This window comes from Gallus gallus, chromosome 1, assembly GCF_016699485.2.
Source record: "Gallus gallus isolate bGalGal1 chromosome 1, bGalGal1.mat.broiler.GRCg7b, whole genome shotgun sequence".
Lineage (NCBI taxonomy): Eukaryota > Metazoa > Chordata > Aves > Galliformes > Phasianidae > Gallus > Gallus gallus.
Genome location: NC_052532.1, coordinates 132,800,667 through 132,819,644, shown reverse-complemented (window position 1 = coordinate 132,819,644; position 18,978 = coordinate 132,800,667). Strand labels below are relative to the sequence as shown.

At 43.2% G+C, this 18,978-nt stretch overlaps 2 protein-coding genes across 8 annotated transcripts in view; one reads left to right on the top strand and one right to left on the bottom strand.

The window, feature by feature from the left end:
• The window catches only part of AFF3 (AF4/FMR2 family member 3), a 331,214-nt gene that overhangs the window by 279,153 nt on the left and 33,083 nt on the right, over window positions 1-18,978 (top strand). For 3 of the 6 annotated variants that reach the window (XM_015277796.4, XM_015277794.4, XM_015277791.4), the window contains 5 exons: window positions 993-1,161; window positions 8,766-9,821; window positions 12,243-12,367; window positions 15,617-15,818; window positions 18,009-18,136. In XM_015277796.4, the coding sequence (XP_015133282.1) occupies window positions 993-1,161; window positions 8,766-9,821; window positions 12,243-12,367; window positions 15,617-15,818; window positions 18,009-18,136 (1,680 nt within the window). The remainder of the gene's footprint in view (window positions 1-992; window positions 1,162-8,765; window positions 9,822-12,242; window positions 12,368-15,616; window positions 15,819-18,008; window positions 18,137-18,978) is intronic. The other 3 variants (XM_015277795.4, XM_015277792.4, XM_040657350.2) reach the window with 2 other exon arrangements.
• Window positions 13,158-18,978, bottom strand: part of LOC107051965 (proline-rich protein 36-like) — a 55,818-nt gene continuing 49,997 nt past the window's right edge. For both annotated transcript variants that reach the window (XR_003073301.3, XR_006931539.1), the window contains one exon: window positions 13,158-18,488. The gene's annotated coding sequence lies outside the window, so the exon portion shown is untranslated. The remainder of the gene's footprint in view (window positions 18,489-18,978) is intronic.

Sequence of the window (18,978 nt, the reverse complement as noted above, 5' to 3'; positions counted from 1 at the left end):
AGGATGAAATAATAAGTAACAACAATAAATTTTAAAAGGGCAACTTCAGGTTGAACGTAAGGAGAAATCTCTGACAGTGGAATTTGGGTTAGTTTGCAGAGAAGTTTCCCAGAGGTAAAAGTAAAAGCTGCATTCAAGTCATTTAAAATCCAATTGGACAACTCACTAGAAAATGCATCCTGCTACGGGGAACAATCTTGCATTGCCTAGGGAATAAGCTGGATGACTTAATAGGACATTTCACACTCAAGTCTTTATGACTGTGGTATTTTAATATGCATGGTCAACTATTTGGGGAAAGTATACATTTCTTCTGCTGTCAGGCCTGATAATACAAACACTTGCACGCAAACATAACTTTTAGGAAGTCAAGCAGCTCTGCTGACAGCACTGCTCTGCTGATGTGCAAAAACACAAGCCTGATCTCTTCATGCTTCTGCAGGATCAGAGCCTTAGATCATGCAGTTGTCAATATCAAGGCAACCACATCTCCTGTGGGTGGGGAAAGCAGTGTGCAGGAACAAAATGAGAGTAGGAAGCTCCAGTGAGGACACATTATTATTGTTATCCTATTACTGCTGTAAATGGCTGGTACTGCGTACTACAGCTCCGTTGACTGTTTGCCTTTTCCAGCTTTCACCTCTGCACAGGGTTCATTAGGCACTGTAAGACTGCTTCCTCTGTGCTATTTTTACCACGTTTGATACTTTTAACGTATCCTAAACAGTTTGTTGAATGAGAAAAGAGATGAGCTGAATCGAAAGCTTTACCCTCCCTCATGTGAAGAAGGGACATCAAAGGCTCTAGATGTAAATGCACATGCAGCTGACCCCTTTCCCTCCAATCATACGTAATAACATAACGTTGAACTCCCTTCACCCTTCAATTGAAGCAGAGGCGAGCTCGCAAATAGGCGTGCTCCCAATACACCATGGTTTTTAAGTGTTTTTCTCTGTGTTTTCTCTTCTCCCCTCCCGTTCCCATGGGCCCAGCAGCCTGGTGGGGCCGCAGTCCAGCACCCGAGCCCCAGGACTCTCCAGCAAGGGGTCGAGCAGCAGCAGCTCCAGTGAGTCTGAGAGCAGCTCGGAGTCTGACTCAGAGAGCGAAAGCAGCTCCAGCGAGAGTGACGGCAGCAAGCCCTCGCATTACTCCAGCCCAGAGGTAAGGGCTCCCACTCTTTGTGATTCGGGGCGGCAGTCCACTATTACACCCACTCAGACCTTTTTTCCAGCCCAGGAGCCCTGGGAGGAGATGCAAAAAACAAAAAAAAATGGATGTGAAAAGCACAGGGATCCTCCTCCTGGCACCCTGCGAAATGCAAGCTATGGGGGATGCTGGGGCAGATTAAAGCAAATGAAACAAAAATGATGAAGGAAATGACCATGTGATATTTCCCACAAACTGGAGCCCTTCACAAGGCTCACAGCTTGCTGGAGGTTTTGTGCATCTCTGCCTCCATAGCAATGGCTTTCTGACTGCGTAAGTCCCGGTGTGGGCTCTCAACACTGCAAGGGAACTAAAGGCTTCTCCACACAGGGAAGCTATTATGAAATCATTTTGAGGGTGGATTTTTAAATCAAAATAGTTGTTTTTCACTCACGCACGTCCCTCACCTCACTCCCCATGTGAATTATCCTCTGCTGCTGCTGCCTTTGTGTGATTTATTTTAATCCACCTCCAGCATGGACTAAACTGAATTACTCGTGGTGCAAAACATTAGGCCCAAACTTGCCATCTGGAAAGTTAGCACTGAAAATTTCCACATGTAGACAAGCCCTGGCCAAAGTACAATTAAGCTGCCAGTGCTGTGCCACCTTCTGCTTTCACCTCTACACCGTGCTCGGCAGAAACTACAGGCCTGCTTTCCATAGTCTGTTCGTCTACCACATGACATTTTTATGTGTTTTGGTCAATGCACACCTTTAGTATAAAACCGTGAACTCCACAGCCATATCACATGCATTAATGTATGTAAAAATATTCAAAATCTAGTGACAAGATTGTAAATACACATAAAATACAGGCAGTGTATTTTCCTGTTCCACATAAAGCATCCCCTCACTGGACTCCTCCCCTGTCAACTAAGCCTCACAGATTCTCTCACCCTGAAACATTATCCTGAATAACCAGCAAGCCTTTCCTCGTGTTTTGCTCAGTATTTGGGGCCATGTTTCCTACCAGGGAAAAATGCACCACTCACAGAAATGTCCTGTATTTTTCTATATTCTATACATTCTATATTTTTCTGAGGTTTTGTTCCTTATTTACCACTTATCTTCCTCTCTTTCCTCCACAGTGCTTTCGGATTCATTCCAAGTTAATTCTCCTCTCAGTTTGTCCCTTTCCTAAGGCTCTCTCTTCAGTTTTCCTGTTTTCTTCCTTCCAGCCTCTCTTCCCTCCCTGCACTATCCCTTTTCTTATTTCCCATCCTGAGTCCACTCATCTGACCCATCATGACCTTGCTCTGTCCATTCCCTGCTGGGTTCGGTGTAGGGGTCTCACACTCTCCTCTCCCAGTGGGAATCTGAGAAGGTGGAAGAAAAGGAGTGAAGAGAAGAAAGACATGAAACCATAGTAGGAGAGAAGGAAATACAAGATAAAAGGGCAGGAAGCATAGTACTCAGATAAGATAAAAGAGCATCTAGGCAGATAGCTGTGCTGCTTGGACCTGAGAATAGCAATTCCTCAGGGAATGTGGAAAGTGAATTAACTGAGGCAGGTCATGGGCTTTGTAAAGTCAAGCAAGGGATGGAGAGCAATGGAAATGTGAAGGAAGTGCCTCCTCTTAAAGCATTTTATAGGTATCCTCTTGAGATATGTGGAATTACTTTTGTATAGAGTCTGAGTTATCAGTGATTACTGTCACAAAACAGCTGCGTGGCTCCAACAGATTGTTTGTCTTTTGCATTGTATTTGAGTGGTTTGCATTCGAAGGCATGCTGTACAAAAAGCACTTGTATGAAAATGTAGAGGACTCCAAAATGTGATGGCTGCGGTGGTTTCTGTAGCACATTCTTTGCGGTACATGAGAAGCCGTGACATTCACCTGGATAGAATCAGAGTGTACCAGGGCAGTAGGATATCTGTGCTCTTCCCAAGGCCCCGTGTTTTCCCAAGCCCATTATATGACTGATGGCACCAATTCAAAAGTTCTTGATGTGACATCTCTGAGCAGAAGCCCTGTCTGATTTGCATTAATGCTTTAACTTACGATTAGGAACCCAGTGAAGCCACGTTCCTAAAATACATGCCATGTTCTTACCCCATAAACTGAGAGATACAGGACCTTGGGAGCTCTTTTAAGGGAGGTCCTGTCCATCTAAATTTAATTAGTGGTCTCTATTCCATGGTCTAATGATTAATTTCATCTATTGGATAAGACAGAAGAAGCAAATACATCTTTGTCATTGCATACGCATAAAATAATAAATTCAAGTACAATGAACTTGAGTACTCCAGCACAGTGCTGGGCAGAAAATCCATATCTGCAGGCTGGAAGGAATTTCTGGAAATCTGCAGGCCATTATGAGCTCTCCCTTCTTTTCTGTAATCAGAAGTATCACATGCGTATACTTATAAGACTTTTATTTCTAGGAAAGGTTATCTTCTTTATTTTAGTTTATATAGAAATTCAGCTGCTGCTACATTTCTTCTGTATTTTTCCCTCATCTCATGTTGAAATCTTTGAGTTGTTTTTCCATGTCTAAATGCAGTTGCCTAGAGTGTAAAAGCAGCTCATTGTAAAGTATACATATAAAATAGATTAGATGAATTGCACCCTAAAAGTGTCTGTTTCTTTCCAGTGACTATTTAGAGCCTGTAGTGACTAGCTCAGCTGTCTACACTTTATGTCTGCAGTAAACTAAGAATAATGGCTGAGCTAGAGCAGGAGACAACATTCAGACTGGTTTCAGTGATGTGGACAAATTAAGGTGCCTCAGACAGTAATGCAAGTAGTTACAGTTTTGTGAACTGCCAAACCTGAAATTATGAACAAGGGACTAAGACTTCTATCTCCTGTTTCTTTGCTGAGGCCATGAATTCTTTGCATGACCTTAATTAATGTCATAAATGAAGACACTGGAAAACAGTAACTTCCTTCCAATTATTTTGGATGGCAGAAAAAAGTGTAGCTCTCAAGTCCACAGAAGAACCACATTTCAAAAGCTAAGAATTTGGTTTGTTTGTTCTTTGTTTCAATTATCTTCCAGACCTTTAGTAAGACTGAGCCTGGTTAGACAGCTGAGGAAGTTCCACTGTGCAGGAAGGCCTAGAGGAAGAATGGCAGAGAAGACAGTGCATAGGAGAGTGCATCAGTATATTCAACAGTAACCAGGCCAGAAGAGAGAGGTGTGCTGTCCTGGGTGCTGCCAATGCTACACAACAGTTGCAGTGTCCTTTATAGCCTTTGCTATAGTGACCAGTTCACAACCATCAAAGACTTTTTTTCTGTGCTTATTCCATCATCCCAGGATGATGGACATACTCTTTAATCTCAAGTCCACACGAGACAGACCTGGTCAAGGTGAATTGATAGGTTATGCTTTTCCCCATCTTCCTTCCTCATCAGCACTGTCCATCCAGTCTTTCAAGTACATGGACATCAGTACAGTGTCTGGGCAGCCACTGCCTGCAGAGGCCTATTGTTCCCTCAGGTGTTGTACAGCATTGGCTCTCCTCTCCTTAGCCCAGAAAAGAGGAAAGTTGTGTGAACCTAACTAATTACCTAACTGGTGAGCGTGCCCATCACCTCATCCTTTCTTCACTGATAGATTTCCTCAGTGAATCCAAAAAGCTGTAGTTTTCGGGTTTGGTTTAGGGACAGTGTTATATTTTCTGTATCGGTCTTGTTTTCTAAAATGTTCTTGCTTCCCACTTTAAGTATCACAATTTGATTTCCTGAGTGGTACATTCAGAAGAGAGGGGGGTTTTTCCACTAGACAAACTGTGGAAACTATGTTTACTTTGGCTTATAGGATTCAAGATCACCATTGCACCATTTTTGGCTACAAATTTTTCGCTTCCCTCCAGAAAATACTTTGAGACAGGAGCAACCTCTCACTTTATGTGTGCACCTATAGGAATCTCCAGTTCTAGTTTGATGAAGTGCTAGCAACAGCACTAACAGTAGTGGCAGCAACATAATCATCATCATCAACATCAACATCTTCATCATCTGTCTTAACTACAATGAAAAGATCACATGTGTATAAGGGATTGCCCTGGATGAAGTATTTGATAGTAGGACAGCACAAGTAGGTTATCATAGGGATAAAATAATATGTTGATTTGCAATTGACTAAATATACTGCAGGGATTGCTCACTCCTAGCCCACGATGGGTTAAATACATGAACTTTACAGACAATCCAATCTCTCAATGAAGGGGAGTGTCATGCTTCAACTTTACAATAGTACTAGCTACACCTTAGTTCCCTCTTTGTAGTAACAAGCATAGAGTTATCCCATTACACTTACATTGTTTAATAGCCCTTCACCCCAGAAAGCCTTTCTGGATAATGAGTTTTGACAAAGGTTTATTTCAGATGTATAGCTCTGATTGCATTTGTAGCCTAGAAGACATTGGAGATTTACAGACATACTGTGTGGGAGTCAGCTCACCCAAATTTGGACACTTGTACTGTAGATACCTACATCTGTTCATCACTTCAGCCTCTTTACAGATAGTGGGGAGGAACATTTTTTAGGTCCCACCTCATCTGACCTATTTCAGATGCCTATATCAAGATGAAATGTTTCACACCCTGAAAGCATAGGCCACTGACTGGAGAAGGACTTTGTTGACTAGCTCAGATATTGTTTTCTATATTGTACAGATAAATCCATCCACAGTTATTAAATAAGTGGATCACATCCTTCTGTTTCTCACTGAAGCCCAACACATCTGCATTTGTGGTAGATTAGTCCCTGCAACCATACAATTTTCCTGGTTTGGGTTTTCATGCCAAAACCACAGATGGATTTTGGTAGAAAAACAGTTCATGGCAAGTCAGTTTCACCGCTGACCATTGTCCCTACTGCTGTCAACCATCTGGCTATTAACAGCTTTACCCCAAGTAAAAACTGCCCAGTGCTTGTCAAGGCCTTGAGGACAGTATATTTCCAATACACAAGACCATTTTGCTACCGAATCCCTCAACACCTTTCCATCCTTACATACTGCTGAAGCTATCTCACTTCAAGCAAACCAACTTTTCCTCCACAGAAATGTGTGAGACCTGTACAGGGAAGAGATACAGATTGAAGAATTAGGAATTTTTATTTCCTATTACAAGTAATTACTGTTGGGCATGTAATGTGGACTAGTAAAACCTTGCAAGTGCATCTTCCCAATCCTTTTCTCACCGGGTCTGTTCTTTCCTCTTGACTGTTCTCTTGCAAGTTATATTGTTTTTGAAAGTGATTTCAGAGTACAGTACTTTTTAGTTAGAGCAATCAATTGAATAAACTGCTTCCTAAAGTGAACTGGCATCACTCAAGGACATTGACTAAACTCTATCAGGGTCCCCAAAATACTGAGAAAAAATATATAAATTCTGATTTTTCAGAATTTGTATTCTTTAAATTTACACTATGGGCTGCAGGCTTTTTACTTGTAGCAGACACATCTTAAAGGATTTTTTTTAGCAGACACATCTAAAATTTGTTTCAGCCACCATATGGACTTGAATTTTTATTAAATAAACCAAGGATAGACATCTAAGCCCATGGCTTCAAGAGCTGTGGCTTTAAGAAAATGAGTGTCCTGAAACTCCTGAAAAAATTAGCAAAGTTGGCAATATTGTTGATACATTTTATTAGACTTCATGGCTGGCTTACAGGTTGGTGGGAGTGCAGCTATTCCACCTAAACAGCAGACACATCACTGCAGGAAAGTGCCATATTGACAAGTTATGACACTACAGCAGTTAATCATTGTTTTCTGTTGGTTTACTGTTATCCCTTGAACTGCTGCTTTTGAGAATGACAAGTTACTTAAAGAGGATGGGATGTAACAGAAAACCTGGAAGATTGTTTTGAACTTTCAAGCTGCCCTCACTCTGGCCTATAATTATAGGCAGAGGTATATTTTTTTACACGTGCTTTTGATGTATGTGCTTCTGTTAAGTATATCTTCTGAACACTACAGAGACCTCCATATATAATGAACCTTTCATTAGATGTGTAAAAAGTCCAGTATGTGCATAATGAATGGCACTGAATGCATCCATCTCTACTCTCAGCAGCAGTAGTAAAATATAAATAAATAAATAAATAAATAAATAAGAAGTTTCTTTTACATAAAGAGTTAAGAGTCTTAAAAATACATCTTCATCCAAGAGAAATGCTTCCCACCCATTTTCAAGATCTACAGCTGTGGAAAGAAATTCCTCATGTAAGATATTAGGGAGTAAGATTAAGAAAAAAATAAACTCAGGGCCATCCAGCAAGCTTCCTGTGGGTATTGGCTAGCTAGATAATGAGTAAATTAGACACTATAGAGGGAGGAGTATTTGTATCATATAAATTCCAATGTCTCACTGTTCTGCTCATTTTAGGAGCCTTTGTTTCCTGTAGAGTGAATACAGCCCTCCATGGGTGACTCTGAAGTCACCCTTGGCTATGAAGGAAGCCTGTGCTGCCTTCAAGCAACTCCTTTTAACAGAAGTGCCCTTAAGGTGGAGACTCTTAAGTTAAGGACTGGATATTCTCTCCTGAGCAAACTTTCTTCCAGAGCATAGATAGTTTTCATGAGCAAGAGTCTAGTTGACCAAATTTTGGTTCCAGTTCAGGAAATTAGGGCGCTTTTCACATTGGGTTAGAATGTGGCTTAGAATATGGTTGGCCATCCACTCCACTGTTTTTTTCCCTTTCCTATTCATCTTATTGCATTCAAATTACTGAGTGCAAGAAGCACTAGAAAACACTTGCACATTGCTCTGTAATAGCATTTTCTGAGCTGTGGTTACGTTTGAAATCATAATTATCCCACCACTTCACTGTCCAAACACCATTATATTTTAGATGCTCTCTTATAACTTGATCATGTTGTGACAGGAACAAAGAACAGAACTAACAGCTACACAATACTTACCAAATGAGCACTTGACAATACCACCACAGAGCAAATGTTTGCATGATCTCACAGGATTACAACATCAATACCAGACAGACTATATGCATAGCCTGGTTAGCACTCCCTCCTCCCACTGTATGCCTCTTTGTATGTTGTTTAAATACTTACTGTATTTAATGTGGTGGTGCAGGACACCAAATATACACACCTAGCTTCCCTGCTTGGTTAGCCTCAGCCATATCCCTGCCTTGTTCTCCACCTTTCCTGTCCCCATTATATTTTCCTCTCTTTGGAATCTCCAGAGTGTTTCCCAGTAAAGCTGAAGCCAGTACGAATCGTCCCAAGAAATTCTGACTCACAGAATCCATCCTTCTTCCAGGCCTCCTCTAGAAACCAAGAACATCCCACCTCCTGGGGCATGCCTCCCATTTCCCAGCCCTGCTACTGAACCAAGGCTGCCATTGAGCATCCTCCTCGGCTGCTAACATGGCAGCCTTACCTTTCCCATCCACAGCCAGAGTCACGGGGTGCCATGGAGTGCCATGGAGACTGGGGTGGCCTCTCGCTAAGGGTAAAACCTGTGTTACAGGTGTTTGGTGGCACTGATGTTTTGGTGTTCCTGAGGAGGGTCTGCAGGTGAGGATAGCAGGACTCGGCACTAAGCATGTCACCATCTGCTTCCCTTTCAGCCCGAGCCACCCTCATCTAACAAGTGGCAGCTGGACAAGTGGCTGAATAAAGTTACCCCACACAAAGCACCCATCCTGACCCACCATGACGCCTCGGCCCTAGAAGCCCACCCCTACTACGGCCACGTGAAGGCGGAGCGGCAGGAGGACGAGAAGACCCCGGCCCCGGGCCCAGCTGAGCACCGCGGCGTGGAGAGCCGCACCGCCACCGCCTCCACCGCCGCCACCGTCGGGGACGGGCCGCGGCCCAGGACCGCCAACAAAGCACCGGGCAGCAAGGGAGGACGGCAGAAGTCGCCCCCCGCCGCTGACGGCGGGCCGCCCAGGAGGGCAGCGGGGAAGAAGGCACCGCGACGAGCCGAGAGGACCTCCGTCGGAGACGGCTCCCACTGCCGTGGGGCAGAGGAACCCGCCGGGAGCCACGGCTTTCTGGAAAGCGCCGGCAGCGAGGCGCCCAGGGCCCGGCCCGGTGCGAGCGTCGGCGGTGCGGGCTGCAGAGCGGGGCACCGCCGGGAGCCCCGCTCAGCCGCGGCCGGTGAGAAGCGGCGGGCCCGGGGGCCGAGCAAAACGGCGCCCAAATCCAAGGAGTTCATAGAGACCGAGTCCTCGTCCTCGTCGTCCTCCTCCGAGTCGGGCTCCGAGTCGGAGCGGGAGGAGCGCCCGCTGCCCAAGGCGCAGGCGGCGGCGGCCGGGGCTGAGCCGCATGCCAAGGACTTGGGGACGGGAGCCGCCAGCAAAGCCCACGGCGGCTGCAGTGCCTTTGGCTCCATTAATGCCAGGACTAATAGTGAAATAGCAAAGGAGCTGGAGGAACAGTTTTACACCCTGGTTCCTTTCGGTAGGAATGAGCTCCTGTCTCCTCTGAAAGACAGTGATGAGGTAAAGTCGCTGTGGGTCAACATTGACTTGGCTCTTTTGTCCAGGATTCCAGAGCGTTTGCCTGAAGAGCCGCTGGCAATGAGCGCCGGAACAAACCAGGCGGCCAGCATCCCGCAGGGTGGTGGTGCTGACCTCCCTGCAGAGAAGGGCTTACCGAAATCTAGAAGGAAACGCAAGGTGAGCTCTGAGGGAGTGGGGGGTGGCCGCTCGGGGCAGGGAATTGGGGCACAGTCCCGACATCACTCACGCCGTCGTCGCTGCTCAGCAGTGTGCCCTTGCCAGGCCTCCGCTCTGCTCACCGCAGAGCAACCGGCAAAGCCTCTGGGGTGATGAAACCCCTGGCCCTTGGAGATGGTGTTGGCTGCTGGCACATGGCTTTTTGTGCCTTGGTCAAAGCAAAGTTCTTAGAGGCACTGCTTAGTTTGGCATAGGGAATGTAAGTGGCTTTCTTGACACAGTCTGCACAATATCGCTGCATACTTGCAAAAAGGGAGCAATCTTTTCCCCCTCATATTGACAGCAAGGGGCAAGTCCCTCAGTCCCTGCAAGCAGCCCAGCTCAGCAGGACTTGCCTGGCTCTGCAGCTTGCCCTGCTCTTACCTCAAGGCTCCCACACCAGTGTAAGAACTGTGAGGGTGCCTGATGAGCTGTCCAAACCCCAGGTAGCACCTTTGCGGGCACAGCCTTCTGGTCACATCCACCCCTCTGCCACACCTCTCCTGAACATTTTAGGAGCCACCAGGTGTGCCACTTTCTCTTGACGAGGAGCTCCCTTCACCCAGAGGCTGCAGCTGTCTATTGAGGATGCTTTCCGCTCCATTTGTGACAGTCTGACCCCAGAAGTCACTTTGAACTGGAATCACCATCTGCTCATTTTCTGAACAGTTTTACTGTGTAGTCATCTGTCACCATCTGAGCTACCCTACATGTGCAGACTGATCTGCACGTTTCTTGGGACCACTTATCTAAAGTGGTCTTCCTTTTTTTTTTTTTTTCTCTCTCTCTTCATTTTTTATTCTTGTTTGTGTGGTTTTTTTAAGTACTTGAAAGTATTTTTTTCAATATCTACCACTGGTAGAGCTACTGCTAAGCTTTCAGATGCATTTGTCTGCGTTTCCTTTAGGAAGTAGCGTGGAAGTAATTGCATAATACAAAGTGATGGAGACTGGGTCAAAGCAGGGCAGAAGCAAAAGATTTACATTCTGTGCTATAGGAAATTTCTTTGTCATATTGCCAGCCCATACACCCAGAAGGAAACGAGGATATGATAGAAGAGCAGAATAAATGCAGTCATTCTAGAAAAGCTTAATTTGATTTTCTCTGGCACAAATTATGTTTTTGTCTTCTATCTTAAAGCATTGCTGTTGTTGGAAGTTTTATTGTTACAATAAATACAAGGCATTGCTGGAGTATCACATTGCCCCTCACCCTGGAATAGGACCGTCCCTGTGATAACTGCCATGCAAACACACAGTACTTGATCTACCTTCCCAGAAGTCTTAAAGTATAGGACTAACAAGAATAGATTATCGGGCATAATTGCAAAATTAAAAAGAGGTCGTTATCATTTCCACCTCTGTCATGGTCTAAAGAAGATGAGGAAAGTAAAGATGGGAAAGGATGGTTAAGTACTTGAGGTGTAAGATCTTCACTCCTGTGGAGAGTGAGCTATGTTAGCCCCATAGCAACAGCCACAGTGGCAGCAAATACCAGAAAATGTTATTGCCATGCAGCAAAGCACTAAATACAGCATAATCAACAGGTCACAAGTAAAACTCAGTCATCACTGGAAATGGGATAAGTGTTAGAAGTGGTAAGGGATGTGGACATTGTAGGAAGGTGGGAAAATAGATCCACTGGGAAGTGGTGGTGGGATGTAAGGAATGCAAGACAAAGTCAGATAGTGGCAGGAAACATGAGCGACATTCATATGAGTAGGCCAGATGTGCCCAGGATGTAGCATCAAGCAGTGGCACACAGTCATCCGCTTTGCTTAATTGTCAACATGCTTGCTAATGTGGTTTTGGCCATGTGGTGTGGGCCAACTTCTTCCAGACACTTTGTGGCCCCAGCTAGGGACCACATCGCCTGAGGGCCCTTCCCGAAAGGCAGCCTGAATGTGGCATACCCTGGTTTGAAGGAGGAGCAAGCTGAGCAGATGTATGCAAGCAGTTCCTTTCCAATTGGCCTCAGTCGCTCATCAGCCAGTTGCTGATCCACTGTATTTAGTAGTGCAGGGAATGTCACTGCTGCCAAGCAAAGAGAGGGAGAAGCGAGAGGAATGGCGTTGAGCACTAGGCAAGAGAAAAGCACAAAGGAGATGGGCAAAGAAGGCAATATAAAGAAAAAAAATACCTGAAGGTGCAGGTGGGAATGTGGTTGAAATGATTCAGGTTTTATATTCTACTCCTTTGTCTACACACTGCCTCTTTAGATGTTAGTTTTTCAAGACGTGAACCAATCTTCTCTCATCCTTGTTAGGTATATGCTTAAAGAAAGCATCAGAATGTCAGAAAACCAGCATCTGATTTGTCAAAGTACTTTCATATGTTCAGTAAACGCAAAACCTACAAGATTGTCATTTTTCTCATTACTCAGTGTGAGAATGAGGAAGAGTGCAGAGACATCAAGAAGACTCACTTAGAGCGAGAGAGTTCTTCACGATTAGCTGCCTCTGCCCACAGCATCGCAACAGCAAATCACTGCAATATGAATGAAAATAGGTAAGCATTTTCCTTCTTATTTACCACCAAGTCATACAACTAGTTGCAGTTTAATGTCCTGTGTTATTTTTGCCTGTAATACGAGTTATTTTTTAATTATCACATTTTATGTTGAAAAATGGCCCTGTGCATTCTGCTTTCTTCTGGTTTAATGAACAACTTAGCAGCTCCTGACACATTTATATACTCGCATTTTTGTCGTATTGTGCAGAGTTGTTAGTTCAAGTGTGAGGCTCATGGAATGAGTAAGTATAGCTAGAGCAGTGCAGTCATGTGAGATACATTCTCAGACATTGCCTTGTAGGCACTGATTCACTTGGGCAGCCATCTTCTCTTTCCTTACAGTGTTACGAGTTTCAGACTTAAAGTTTGACTCTATGCCTGGGTTTAAATCAGTCAACAGTATTTAGATTGAAATTGCCCGAAATACTCAGTTCCAGAATACATATGAGATCTGTTGTTTTCAAGATGACAAGCAATCCATTGAGTGTAATTAGTAGGCATTTTAGGACAAGGAACTTAAGCTTCAAAAACTATCCGATTTTGAAAGGATGCAGAGCATGAAGAAGATGATGAATATTTCGCTGTATGCTGGCATGGTTTGTGCATGCAGACGTCTATCAGTTTCAGATCAGTCATCCTGAATTTCTCTGGAGGACGTCTGGTCAAACTTAGACATCTTGTTAGAGTTCAGCTGCATGCTGTTTAGTGCACGTTGGTCATCAGTATTTTAAAAAAATAATCATGTTCTGTCAGTGTCAGGATATATATTAGGGTGAGACTGCTAAAATTAAAGAATATTTCTGTTTATTGCAATAAGTATTTCTATTGTTCACATCACTGATGAGTCTGAACAATTGTCATTAGCACTGGCGAAGAATCGTGATGAAAACAAACACGTATACTGCTTATTCAAAAGTATGCATTCAATTTCTTTATCCTGGAATAAGTCACATTTCATAAAGTAAAAAAAAAAAAAAAAACATGGAACAGTTTATTTTAAGACACACCATTCCTGTTACCACACTCTGTGTCACAAGGTTAATTCCAAGCTTCCTGGAAGCAGGGCATTAATTTGCATTTTGCTTTATGCTGTGTACAGTACTTCTGATAGTAACTGTGCATTAAAGAAATAAATATAAAAAAAAAAGAAAGTCTTGAATATTTGCTTCTTAATTCTCCCCTCATCTGCCCTGCTTCCCAGAAGTTTGTGTGGTTTATGCTACTGTAGGTCATGCACTGACAGTTACGTCAGCACAACTGATAGCTGGTAGCAAAGAGGAGCAAAAACACCTTCAGATGTGAGAATTTGATGTTGTAGAGCCTAATGTAGAATCGTAGAACGATTAAGGTTGGAAAAGACCTTTCAGATCATGTAGTCCAACCACCAGCCCACCCACACCATGCCCACTAACCACATCCCTCAGTGCCACATCCACACGGTTCTTGAACACCTCCCTTGGCAACCAGTGCCACTGCCTCACCACTCTTTCTGAGAATAGGTTTTTTTTAATAATCTCCAACCTGAACTTCCCCTGGCACAACTTACAGCCATTGGCAACATACAACAACCTTTCCTCCAGTGTACAGACTGAGCAAGGCCTTGTTTGATACAAAAGGCCACCGCAGCAGGCAGAGTAACCCTACATGTCTTACATCTACATCAGGTCTGCTATCTGTGAAGTCCCAGCAGACTAGAACGTGCTGCATGTTGTTTTGCACAGCTTCTCAGGATAACAAGGTTGGGATGCTATAGTTTGACTGCTCACAGTACGTGTAGGTGGGCCTCAGGTAAAGTACCAGGGGCCATGCAAAAGGCTTGCCACACAGATAGAAATAGCAGCTAGTCCTCAAGCTCAGGGCCAAGCTTTTGAGGCTTGGGTACGCTTCCAAAGAGCCATGTCTTCTCTTGGATGCTGTAGTCCTGCACTTCGACTGTGATGTATAAACATGGCTAGCCAAGACATGGTTTTATGTTTGAAAAAGGGAAAAGAAATAACAGTGTCAGCCTGCACATTCGAAATAGTGCTGAAGTTCTTATTTTTCTTGGAGGGAAAAGAACAAGGCAGCTGTCCATTTTACGCACCCCAACTCCTTCATTCATAAACAGCACTTGGTCATTAAAGCAAAACAGTTTGTGTTGTCTTTTAAAAGTGCTACACTGTGGGAAACGGGAAGGGTTCTGAATGATGATTCATGGCTTCTCTCGCAGCTAGTTTTTAAAGACGTGCCAGATAAATGGACAAATGTATGATAAGAGCACATTTAATTAGCTCTGTTCCCTGAAATGATGTGCAGAAATAAAGTATATTTTGTACCGTATTCCGTTTTGCGATTCCATTAAGTGTACACTGTCTGATACAGTAACTATAAAGAAGTGAGAATTGTCCATAAAAAGTAATAGGCTGAATAAAGGGGAATGTGACAAGGGAAGGTATTGTGTTAAAATAGTCTGCCTGACCTTAATCACAGTTTTCGTCTTAAATGCAAACCATCTCCTCAAGAATGCTTATTCTGTGCGTGTGGCTTTAAAGTTACCAGGTACATATTTTCTTTAAATTAGTGCATCTAGAACTTATTTTGGAGATATTTTTATAGCTCGTTATACCTCTCATCCAAAGCTTCGCTAATATAAATGAAAATATTGTATAGCTTTCTTCTTTACAGTGTAGAGCAGCTCACATTTCTCTGTGTCTACCATTTGCATATGTTTCCTTTTGTCTGCAGTACCAGCCTATCTTTCTTTGTCTTTAAAATCGGTGTTAGATCAGAATAAACAGTGCTACCAAGGGCTGCCCATTGAGCACAAAGACAACCCAGTCATCTTTAAACACATTTCCTCTTTTAGTTCACATATGGCTTTATTGCCGTGGCTTATAAATTGTCACCTCTAATAGTGAAATAGGGCTCCATAACCTAAACTTACACTTCAGAGTCTAATCTTCATCTCTGGCTATCCCTTAAGAGATGGTGAGCAAGTGGCCATTTATCTCTGTATTTTTTTCAAGCACGCTGATACAGACTTGGTATTAACTCCAGAATTACAATTTGCCTTGAAGGAAAAGAGGATAAACATGATACACATTTGTAAATGAACTCTTGGTCCCAATACTGTAAGCTTGTTACCAGATACCAATAGACTTTATACTGCCAGCAGGTTTTAAATTCAAAGTTTTGGTAATATATAAAACATTTACCTTTCTGAAACCCAGCTCTGTGACACTCCATTACTGTAATTTCCATTTCCAGTTTGGCACTACCAATAAATAAAAATGAGAAAGTGCTTCGGTCACCCGTCTCTCCCCTCTCTGATGCATCAAAACACAAATACTCCAACGATGATTTAACTTCCTCCAGCAGACCTAATGGCAGCAGTCTATTACCTTCCATCTCCTCCAGCAAAAAGCATAAGGGTGAAATCCAGTCACAGCCACATCTCGGAGACTTCAATGTAAGTTGTACTGTTGTTCACAATATAAAACCCTATCTTGATAGTTTTCATTTTGCATTGAATCTATGATAACTTTGCAGAATCTTATGCTAAAAAGTTGTAATAATGAATATGGTACTGTAAGTTTGGTTTTTCTATCTTGGGGTTTAGCAAGGCACAGAAGAATGACAAGAAGGCAGGCTGTAAATTGGACAAATAACAAAGGCTACATAAGCAAAAGATAAAACCTAGTGGCCCAGAATTAATGGATTTAGGCCTGTAGACTATTTCTTGGGCATAATGCAAGGCCCCCACATCCAGAAGTATGGTGCACTGCATAAGATCTCTGCTCAGCCACTGCCTAACTGTGAGTGTACCTGGATTTAAGTAATTCTCTGTGGCTTCCAACCAGCTTTCTCATACACTACTGCTTGCTGTTGACATCACTGAACATCGTAGCATGAGTCTTGCAACTCATCTCGACCACAGCCCAGGCATTTAGATGTTTATCCTGTCAGAGAATCTTAATGACACTAAAAGTTTCCAGAGTACCCTTCCTCGTAAGGACTTATTACTAAACTGGGGGCTAGCCACTGTCTTCAGAGTACAGAGAGTGGGAGTGGATGTTCCCCTTCCTTTATCCATGAGCTCTGTGATTAGAACACTGGGCTAAAGAGTCTGTTAGCACTTCTGGTTGAGGGGATTCATATTTCTCTCACCTCTCCAAATAGTATCCTACCATCCAGCCTGCAGGACACTGTGGTTAGAAGACTAAGGACAGAATGTTGCCCCTTGCAGCTTTGTGTGAAATACCTAGAAGAAGTAACTTGGATACTGTCATATTGATATCCACTGCTGTAGCATCTAGTCAAGTTGCTGAGGCACTCTTCTGCTGCTAGAAAGGCTCGTATTCCTTTCTTCGCTACAGAAGATTTTATCCAGTGTATATTTGTTTTTAAATGGTATGGTATTTGATACATAAGAGGTTTCAAAAGCCAAAGTATTTAGTGCCTAAGTAGCTTTCAGGAAACGAGAATATCTGAGTTGTACCAGTGGTCTCTTCCAGCAACTTTTGCTGCAGGGATAACTGACCTGTGAGGATAACTGGCCCATAAAGACCTATGTATATACTTAATTGTATTTTTTTTTTAAAGAGTGAAGAGGGGAGTAGTAAATATAATCTTATTATTTTACAACGTCTAAAATTAAGTTGTCATTAGTTATGCCCTTCAAGTTAAAAGACATTTTAACACATAGCAGCGGTAGATTTATCTTTTTATGGATTAAATGTAAATTTTTAAACTTCTAAAACATAAGTTTAGAGGTTTATAATCCATTCAGAATCGTAATGATATGAGTCTTCACTGAATATCCTGAAAACAATGTAAATTTCTTCACAGGCAAATGTGCTGGAAATCAAAAGTAGAAGGTGATTGCTTTATGATGCACACCCTCAGCAAATGAATTTCACTGAGATTTTCTGCATAGCCCAGCAATGCACCATTTGGTCAACATTTTAAAAACCTTTGCAATAAAATTCTTATGTATCTGATTATTCATCTGAAAACTTTAGCTGTCTGAACCGATCTGGATGTGCCATACAGAATATGAGAACTCATGAACTATAAATGTTAAACGTAGCTTCATTTTATCTCTTCCCTTCATGGGGTATCTAGGTGGCGTGCCCAGGTGGTCTCTTGAATTTCTGTCAGGGATCCTAAGCTGGGAAGTAGTTTTTATCCACTTTAACTTTTTTTGTGCGTTTCCCTATTAAATTTCCATCCTCTACCTGAAGGAGAAGTGGTAATGTTTTCTGGCAGTGGTTATAAGCGAAGGGCAAACTGGGGCTCGCCTCGCTGTCCCGGGGCAAAGTACAATGCTGGTTTGGAAGCTGAAGGCTGGAGGTGTAATTTCATCTTCTCAGTGACCAAACAATTTCACTGACTTTGTTACAGAGTGTTCTGATGATTACTAATAGTTCAGCTCCATTTCATCTGTGTATCACATCAAAACTCAGGCCTTTTACAAAGTGCTCTGAGCAGCATCTGTGAATATGTGGCTGTCAGTGACAGGACAGTTACACATCTTACTTGCTGGAATAGTAGGAAAACTAACTGACAATTTACAGCATAATGCAAAGACTATCTGTGCTTTATTGGTTGTTTTTTTGAAGTTAGAAGCTCAATGTCTTCTATGCTGTTTGTCTTCTAGAAAGCAGTTCACACCAATTCAGAAAATGTTCTTCTCTGCAATAAGCCACAAACCCAAACAGAGCCTTGGTCACCTCTGTCCAGCACACCCAGGGACTGCAGAAGGACAAAGCTTATATTTGATGATATGTAAGTACAGATAACTTTAAAATACAGTAAACGATGTAGCTTTCTGCATTTCAAAAGGGAATTATAATGTCTTCATCAGGAGCTGAGTATTATTATAGTAATACCGTACATTGCACAATGAATGAGACATAGTTTATAAAGTATTTCATTTATCATCATAAATTAAACCTCTGATCATCAGGAAGTAGTGAGGACTGGCTGTTCCCTCAGGGATGGGGAGCCAGGAGCAGAAGGACAGAAGATGGCTGATGGAGTGGAGGCTACGCCAGCAGGGGGTTCCAGTCACAGAGACATGAAAGAAGGTGATGAGGCAGGTCCAAGGTCAAGCCAGGAGGTCAGATCAGGATCAGGTCTGGTGAGGAAAAACAGGGTCAGACACAGTTCAGTGACTGCCAGGCACACATAGTGATGAGGCGGATCTGAGGTCAAACCAGAAAGAAAGCCCAGTGTTGTGCCATGGCCTGGCACAAGCACCACTGTGACTGGGCTGAAGACACAGGCACACCTACAGCAAGCTTGGATAGGAAGTGAAGGTTCAGACCTGAGCTTAAATGGTTTTCTTTGGCCCGTAAGCTGAATAGGAACACCCACATGAGACACGTCAGGGCCATAAAGGGGAGGCCCTATTAGTGCTTCAGCATTAATTCGGCACACCTCTGACTACAGACATATACATATTCATATCAAGGCAGAGTGAGAGGGACTCCGTTCTTGTGTGTCCTTTGGAATAAGGGGAGAGGACAGATGGGAGCCTTGTATCCACAGACCTTGACAGCTGCTTCACTTGTTGCTACTGCTGCTCAGAAAAAGGTGTCACAAAGGCAGAGGGAGAAGCAAGCAGC